Source organism: Chelonoidis abingdonii, chromosome 9 (genome assembly GCF_003597395.2).
Source record: "Chelonoidis abingdonii isolate Lonesome George chromosome 9, CheloAbing_2.0, whole genome shotgun sequence".
Taxonomy (NCBI): domain Eukaryota; kingdom Metazoa; phylum Chordata; order Testudines; family Testudinidae; genus Chelonoidis; species Chelonoidis abingdonii.
This window is the reverse complement of record NC_133777.1, coordinates 84,197,931-84,207,053: the sequence shown is the minus strand read 5'-3', so window position 1 is coordinate 84,207,053 and position 9,123 is coordinate 84,197,931. Positions and strand designations below refer to the sequence as shown.

Genomic DNA, 9,123 nt, shown 5'->3' with positions numbered 1-9,123 from the left:
TATGAATTAACTTATTGAATCAGACATTCTGGCCCTCTGCACATGGGTGAATTTCCCCCAATAGCTGATGTTCCAGCGAATGGGAATTGCTGCAAAAACACAATGAATGAGATTTTTGAGCGTGCTTAACTTTGGCTCAATTCTGGCTTCAGTGAGGGCAGAATTAGATCTATGCTGGGCAATTCTGAAAATGCAGCCACTCTTTCATGTTTACTTAAAGAACAAGATTTATGATTGTTTTGAAACACATTCAAAATGTTTGCCACACTTTGGCCAAATTTTGTTCTCAACTACCCCAGGCTAAATGCAGAGTCACACTGCTCACTTTAAAGGACCTATTTTCAGTTACACTGGGTTTGGGTATGTATCTGAGAGCAGAATTAGGCCCCTTTTGCCTTTCTGATTTTCAGGAATATTGTTTTGAAAATAACACTGATCACATTTTAAGGTACATTTTACAATGAGCATGACACCTGGTGGGGGAACCAAACAATCACAGTCTGTGTAAGCCTGATCAATAGATGCTTAGGTATAAGGTAAAATATAATATATATTATACTCTATCAAGTAAAGCAATGCTGCTTTAGTGTCATGGATATTTTACAAACCAGTGGTGCTAAAAATGTGGAACTAATTATACCCTTAGAAATTCAAACTATGTATTTGGATATCTCTTGAAAAAAAACATATGGCATTTCTGAAACCTGGGTCACATATGTATTAATGTCCAGTAGCTTTCCCATAAACTTCTCTTTGTGCTACTCTTTTTTTTCTTTGTGCCTGTTTGTGTCTTTTATTTGACTGATGACTGAAATGGGTGAAAAGGTCCAGAGGAAAAAAAGGAACCACAGGAGAGATTTTACAACCAGACTGATAAATGTTTAGCCATAAACAGTTGGATAATTAGACATTTGTTTAAATGTGCCTGATTTCACTAATGTGTCAATTTATAGTCATTTTAACCTTATAATATGGATCACTTGTGTCCAAAAAGCTACCTGAGTGATGGGTACCCTAGAAATATCCAGATAGACATTGGTACGCTCAAGCTATGTCACATGTGAGAGCTCTTTCAGTGCTTCTGTAATATTTTAAAGGATAGCAGGCTTGTGTTTTGGTAAAGAGCCCAATCTGAGGCTGCTCCACACATGGTTACAGGTTCAGACTAGATAGTCTTTTATCAGGTAGGGCTTTTACACACTATAAGTGAATCAGGCAATGGGAGCTGAATCAGTGGAAGTTGAGGGTGCTTTGCCCTTCACAGGTGATACTTAGCACAGGGAAGGATTGAACTCTATGGCCCAGATTTTCAAAAGCTCAGATCCCATTTAGGAATCTAAATAAGGACCAACTTTTCCAGAATAATTCACCCTTCCCCCCTGCATTGTGGCCAGTTGTTCAGAAGAGTTCAACCCACCTAGTCTGCTGAACTCTTTTAAAAAATCTGGCCACAACTGTGTGTGCTAAGTTCTTTTGAAAATTTGCCATAAATCACTGCTACTGAAATGCACTATTTCTGGATTAGAGGAAGACAGCTACCCATTCCCAGAGAGACTACACAGCTGTTTTTGGGGGTGTACAAGTGCAGAATAACTTCTTCAGTGACCTGCAGAAGGAATCTAAGTTAGGCAGAATGTATTTACTTCTGTTGAAATTTAATGGGTATGCACCTCTACTTTGCAGAAAGTGAGATCGGTGATTTAATGGCTTGGCACTTGCTTTTATCATTCATCCATAATGCAGCATCTCCAGCAGGGCAGTCCCTCCTGTGTCCTCCAACAACATCAGGTTGGGATATTGGATCAGAGCCGACACAGTAGGAAGCATGCCAACCAAAGAATCACCAACACCCCTGTCTGTAGCACCTGGGTTCTAGTCAGATGTCACTCATCGCAGTATTGAGCAGGCCTAGCCTTGCATAGGCTGGGAAAACTGCTCACAGTGGAATGGTTGAAGGTTAATTAAAATTGCCTTCAACAGATATGCTTTGTCATAGATTTGACAACAATTTTATGAACTATTGTTTATTTTTACCAGGAGATCTCCCTCCTCACTTCATTCACAATACAAAAAATGTATATTTTCAATTACTTGTGGGGGAATTCTGCATCACTGCACACACACACACACACACACACAATCCATGTCCCCCACAGATTTTTTTTTCTACAGAATATAGATTCTACCGGAGAAGCACTGCAGTTACACCTTTTGCCTCCCAGTAGCTGCTGTGGCACTAGAAGAGAGGGCAGCCAGCTGGTGGAGAGGCTGTATTCCTCACAGCGGGGTCAGGTGAGGAGGCACTCAATGGACAGCATGGGGCACACTTGGCTGCGGGGGAGTCAGACTGGGGTTCAGAAAGGCTAGTGGGGGGGACAGAGTGGGGCGTGGGCTCAGGAGCTACTGGGGTAACAATATTGATCCAGGGGATGAATGGGTTGGAGCTGCAGGGCCACTTGGGGATGGGGAGGAGGGCTACAGGGCCACATGGAGACAGGGTGTAGAGGGGTACAGGGACATGTGGATGGGGGAGGGGGCTGCAGGGACACCCAGGGACAGGGGTTGCAAGGACACATGGGGATAGGACAGCTGTGCCTGACTGAATGGGAGAGGCTATGGGTCAGGCAGGATCTGCACAGGGGGAGGATAGCTTAGTGGTTTGTGCATTGGCCTGCTAAACCCAGGCTTGTGAGTTCAATTCCTGAGGGGGCTGTTTGGGGATCAGTCCTGCTTTGAGCAGGGGGTTGGACTAGATGATCTTTGGAGGTCCCTTCCAACCCTAATATTCTATGGTGGAGCCTCCCCAACTCTCTAATAATCCTCCCCCCAAAACTGTTCTATACTTCTCCCACCCACAACCCTCTAAGTTCACTCCCAGGCTCCTTCCTGCTCCTCTGTTACACCCATTTTCCCTCTGCACTGCTTCTGGGGGGTGCAGGAAATATGTTTCTGTATCATAGTTTAAATGAATTATTACTCAAAGTTCTGTATTAATATCTCTAGTAATTAATTTTTTGTTGTCTATATTGCTACAGAGATACTTGTATTTTGAAATAAATTACCACACTAATTGAAACTGGCATGATTATATTGTGTTATTTTGACGAAATACACAGAATTTTGCAGAATTTTAAAACACTGTGCACAGAATTTTGAATGGTTTTGGTGCAGAATTTCCCCCAGGAATATACAATGCTCTCTGTAGCTAACTATCTAGCCACATATTGTATTTATGACCAGTCACCATAGTATTTAATCTATGATAAGAAACATTAGCATAAATTGTAAACTTCTGTCTCACCATGCAAATTACATTAATATTTAAAGATCTCCTTTGGATTTTCTCTTACACAGAAGGATGATATGATCTTGTCAAGCAGCAATCAGGGAAATGTAGTGCAACTGCAAGCAGGCATCCCTATTACTGCTGCCATCCAGTTGCTTTATGAAGCAAAATTTAACAAGCACCAAGGATTAAATACGTGCTGTTTGTTATAATTTTGCATGAGGAAACAAATGGATCTCATGCTGGCCTCAAAAGCCTGTCCTAGCGTTGGTTAGCCTGACACTGATGACAAGTGCAGAGGTGAGGAGAGATCTCGGATGTTGTTGAAGTTTGTGGTAAGGTCTTAATCTCAAAGAACTAGGTATGAACAATGCTGATACAGAACAATCATATAGAAACCACTCAGAATCTTCTGATTGCAGGATAGCTAGATTAAACTCTTACCTGAGATGTATCTGAGTTTTAGCTTAGTTTTTAATACATATTTGAAACCAGTATCAGATTGAAGACACAAAATAAATAGAAACCACCCTTGGAGGAAGAGGTGGGTTGGCACAGGGAGGGTTCCTGGTGGGGAACGGTGCCTGTTACATGCTAACCTTTGCTTAGAGCAGCTTGAAGCCTGGCAGGCTGCCTATGCATTATGCAGAGGTTGCTCCAGCAATATTACCACCCCGTCCATTCTTTAGGATGGTGGAGGAAGGAGCCGTGTGATTCACACCCACAGCTGGGCCCTCAAAGCCTTGGCCCCTCTCCCTTTTGCATGGCAATGTCCCAGAGCCCTAGTGAACCCATCTTGCCCCTGGATGTTTCATGAGGTTGGCCAAGAATGGGTTCAAGGCAGAGGAGTGAGAGGGCTGGCCCCCTGTTCGCCAGTCAGTGCCAAGCACTGTGCCCTCTGAGTGCCTGTCTCTCCAATAACCCATCCATTCTCACGGAAAGAGGTTCATCAAGGCAAAGCCAGAAGCCTGGGGAACACCAGAATCTGGATAGGCTCATTCTGTGTAGGGAAATGTCCCCTCCCCCACAGACCTTTCACATCCCCAGCCAGGCCTTTCCTGCAAGTGGCTAGGCTGGGGCTTGGACTGGGGCCCCATTTGAGTGACGGTTACCAATGGGATTGTCTTTCTTTACACACTTTTCCTTATTTTAAATTCTCTCTCCGTGTGTATGTGAGTGTGCCCCTTTGTGTGTAACCATGTGTTCAGGGGAGAGTGTGTGTGCGTGTATGTGAGTGTGTAGTAAGAGGAGGCCCTGAGACATAAACCTTGGTATCAGAGGCCTTTGTGTGTAACCATGTGTTCAGGGGAGAATGTGTGTATGTGAGTGTGTCCATTTGTGTGTAACCATATGTTCAGGGGAGAGTGTGTGTATGTGAGTGTGTCCATTTGTATGTGTGCATGTGACCAAGTGTTGGGGGAGTGTGTCTGGGTGTGTGTATGTGAGTGTGTCCATTTGTGTTTGTGAGTGTGACCATGTGTTGAGGGGTGTGTGTATGTGAGTGTGGCCATTTGTGGGGGGTGAACTTGCCTTTACTATATTCACTGCCTTGCCTTTCTTATGCCGCCTTTATTATATTCAGCAATAACGTATGAAACCGTCAGGCCTATCTCCTGTACGACATTGGCTTCAGCAGTTAGCATGAGGCTTGAGGCCTATAAACTTTGGCACAGATAAACAACCCAATGGTCACCCCTAAGTTGTGGAGAACTGGAAGTCTAGTGTCCATAATGACATCAGCCAACGATAAGAACAGCTTTTGGGAAGTTTTGGAAAGAACATCCAACCATAAGAGTGTCGTGGCAATGAGATGATGTATATGATAATGAGTTGAAAATATTAATATACTAAACTAAAAAGGTAGGACACCTCAACATTAGTAGATTGAGGAAATACAAATAGGGAAAAGAAGGGAGTCCCTATTGAATATGCATTAGACATAGTGGTGTCAGTGTAACACATTATACAAGTTGCATCCCAGCCTAGGGGCAGTAGGGCAGAGAGATGTCATCCTTGGGAGGGGCAGAATGCTGGCCACTGATGAAGATGAGGACGGTGATGATGATGAGGAAGATAATGGCTAGCATTGCAGATTGTTCTGCAAGGGATGGTGTAAGCACGGACGTTCAGATGTCCGTTCTGTATTATCTCTATCCACCTTCCGGAGACAGAGTGAGTGTGACTGTGCTAAATGGAAATAGTGAAGAGTTCCCATAGTGTGAGTGCACCCACCTGTGCCCATTGGGTTCCCAGCTACACAGTCATTTCAGTAATACTGGGCCTGCTCTTGGGACNTGTATGTGAGTGTGCCCCTTTGTGTGTAACCATGTGTTCAGGGGAGAGTGTGTGTGCGTGTATGTGAGTGTGTAGTAAGAGGAGGCCCTGAGACATAAACCTTGGTATCAGAGGCCTTTGTGTGTAACCATGTGTTCAGGGGAGAATGTGTGTATGTGAGTGTGTCCATTTGTGTGTAACCATATGTTCAGGGGAGAGTGTGTGTATGTGAGTGTGTCCATTTGTATGTGTGCATGTGACCAAGTGTTGGGGGAGTGTGTCTGGGTGTGTGTATGTGAGTGTGTCCATTTGTGTTTGTGAGTGTGACCATGTGTTGAGGGGTGTGTGTATGTGAGTGTGGCCATTTGTGGGGGGTGAACTTGCCTTTACTATATTCACTGCCTTGCCTTTCTTATGCCGCCTTTATTATATTCAGCAATAACGTATGAAACCGTCAGGCCTATCTCCTGTACGACATTGGCTTCAGCAGTTAGCATGAGGCTTGAGGCCTATAAACTTTGGCACAGATAAACAACCCAATGGTCACCCCTAAGTTGTGGAGAACTGGAAGTCTAGTGTCCATAATGACATCAGCCAACGATAAGAACAGCTTTTGGGAAGTTTTGGAAAGAACATCCAACCATAAGAGTGTCGTGGCAATGAGATGATGTATATGATAATGAGTTGAAAATATTAATATACTAAACTAAAAAGGTAGGACACCTCAACATTAGTAGATTGAGGAAATACAAATAGGGAAAAGAAGGGAGTCCCTATTGAATATGCATTAGACATAGTGGTGTCAGTGTAACACATTATACAAGTTGCATCCCAGCCTAGGGGCAGTAGGGCAGAGAGATGTCATCCTTGGGAGGGGCAGAATGCTGGCCACTGATGAAGATGAGGACGGTGATGATGATGAGGAAGATAATGGCTAGCATTGCAGATTGTTCTGCAAGGGATGGTGTAAGCACGGACGTTCAGATGTCCGTTCTGTATTATCTCTATCCACCTTCCGGAGACAGAGTGAGTGTGACTGTGCTAAATGGAAATAGTGAAGAGTTCCCATAGTGTGAGTGCACCCACCTGTGCCCATTGGGTTCCCAGCTACACAGTCATTTCAGTAATACTGGGCCTGCTCTTGGGACAAGAACCCGTCAACCCTCCCTGTGATAACTGGAATGCTTAAGTGCTTAATCAATATAATTAATACATAGATCAGGCTACAGAGTTTGTGTTGGGGGGAGTGTGTGTGCATGTGTGGGTGAGTCCTTCTCTGTGTGTGAGGGTGTGACAGTGTGTTGGGGCAGTGTGTGTGCGTGAGTGGGTGAGTCTTTGTGTGTGAGGGTATGACAATGTGTTGGGGCAGTGTGTGTGTGTGCATGTATGGGTGAGTCCTTCTCTGTGTGTGAGGGTGTGACAGTGTGTTGGGGCAGTGTGTGTGTGTGCATGTGTGGGTGAGTCCTTCTCTTGTGTGTGAGGGTGTGACAGTGTGTTGGGGCAATGTGTGTGTGTGCACGTGAGTCCTTCTCTGTGTGTGACGGCATGACAGTGTGTTGGGGCAGTATGTGTGTGTGCGTGAGTCCTCTGTGTGTGAGGGTGTGACAGTGTGTTGGGGCAGTGTATGTGTGTGGTGTGTGCATGGTGGGTGAAGTCCTTTTCTTGTGTGTAGGGTGTAACAGTTCGTGTTGGGGGCAATGGGTGTGTGTGGGTGCGTCTTCTCATGTGGTGAGGGTGTGACGTGTGGTGGGGCAGTGTGTGTGTGTTGGGTGGCTGGGTGAGTCTTTCTCTGTGTGTGAATTGTTTGGGGCAAACTTGTGTGTGTTAACGGCACAGGTCTGAACCCTTGCCCTGACCCAGTGGCACACGCGTGCGGGGATGGGCAGCACGACAGGCTGCTCGCTGCCGCCCCTGGCTCACTGCGGTACATAGGGAAGGCCCAGTTCGGAAAGTGCCGGTGGGTTTTGTTCCTCTGGCGGGGGCGCTGAGCGGCCCTGGTGCAGCTGGGAAGGGGAGAAGCGGACCCATTAGGAGCGGGTTTTAATCCCTCGGCTGGTGGTTTCCAGGGGTGCCTCCGGCCGCAGCCCGCGAGCAGCGGAACCGGCTGCACACGCTTCCAGCCCGCAACTCGCACGCCCTGACAAGACCTCCGCAGGAACAGCCTCCCCGCGGAGGCGGCGGGTCCTCCTCCTGCATCGCCCCGGCAGGGCAGGCGCCCCAACCCTAGTCCTGCATCCAACCCGGCGCTGCAGACTACCCCTTCCCCTTGGAGGAGCCGACCACGCCAAGCGCGAGGCAGCTGTCCCGGGCTCCCCGGAGCCGGGCGCGAGCCCGCTTCCCTGGAAAGCCGCCCAGGGCCAGCTCAGGACGCGCGACAGCTCCGCTGCCCGGGGCTGGCGCCCCTTCCGGCGAGCGGACCAAGGCGGCGAAGGACCCCCAGCCCCTCCTTGCCCGCAGCCTGGCACTGCGGCCAATCGCCCCGGAGCCAGGGGGGCGCCTCCGTGGCTGCTTCACCCCGATAAAAAGCGCCTGCGCAGCCGGCCACCAGCACAGCGGGGTCCTGTCGTCCGGCGCCAGCTTTGGGCGCCTCCGAACCGGCCCTCACCCGCAGCTGGCCGGGACTCACTCCCAGGCACTACGAAGCGGACCCGGCAAGCAAACGCAGGTCTCGGCAGCGCCCCACCCGCCCGCGCCCCCCTAGGGCCCGGCAGGCAATGGTCCCACCACGCGGCGGGGCGCCCCCAGGGCGCGGGGCGGCTGCGGGAAGGGGGGCCCGCCAGCGCGGTCCGGGGCTCCGAACGACCTTCGGACCTGGCAAGCTTGGCCGGCTTCGCACCCCTGGAGGAGGTGGCGGTGCCCGGCCCCGCGCTTGAGCGCTGGCAGGGCATCTCTGATCGGATTCGCCAGGGGTCTACGGCGTCGTCGGCCCGGCCGCGGCGGGGTCAACCTGCCGGTCGCCAGCAGCTAGCGATGCGCGCCGAGCCGAGAAGCGGGCGGGCACGTGCGGAGCCTACTGGCCAGAAGTCCGCGGGTAATACGAGCGAGGGCGGGGCCCGCCGATGTCAAGGGCCACCAGAACGCTGCAGGGTCTACTAGAGGAGAGTGAGACGTGGCCTGATCGGCAATAAAGAGGAGCAAACCTGGCCGGCGCGGACCTGCAATATTCGCGGCCTGCCCACCCGGACAAGCCTTGCTCATACCTGGGGCGGCACGTGGGCGGACGTCGACATGGCCGAGGCGGGCGCGGCGCTGGACCTCAGTTGGGCCCTATCGGGGGGGGCCCAGCTATCGCGCCACTGGTGTACGTGTATCGATCCCCGCACCGCGCCGGACGGTGCTCACATGTGGTCAGCCCTTCTTCCTCACCCAGGCATCAGCGAAGTGCTCCTACTAAGTACCATGCGGTCCGTGCTTCGGCTGAGCGATGCGCCCCGCGGACGCCTGCGGCCCCCCCGGTACCCAATCTCATGCGCTGCCTCTGCGGCATCACTTCTGGTCGCCGCCTGCTTTGGCACAACTTGCCCCGCCGCGCTCCTTTGAAATTCTCGCCGTGGAGCTTGGCT

At 49.7% G+C, this 9,123-nt stretch overlaps 1 protein-coding gene across 1 annotated transcript in view; it reads left to right on the top strand.

Moving 5' to 3' along the window:
* Positions 1 to 6,441: 6,441 nt before the first annotated feature.
* Positions 6,442 to 9,123, top strand: part of LOC116815725 (uncharacterized) — a 5,372-nt gene continuing 2,690 nt past the window's right edge. The window contains exons 1-3 of the mRNA XM_075069676.1: positions 6,442 to 6,469; positions 7,833 to 8,591; positions 8,931 to 9,015. Of these exons, the coding sequence (XP_074925777.1) occupies positions 6,442 to 6,469; positions 7,833 to 8,591; positions 8,931 to 9,015 (872 nt within the window). The remainder of the gene's footprint in view (positions 6,470 to 7,832; positions 8,592 to 8,930; positions 9,016 to 9,123) is intronic.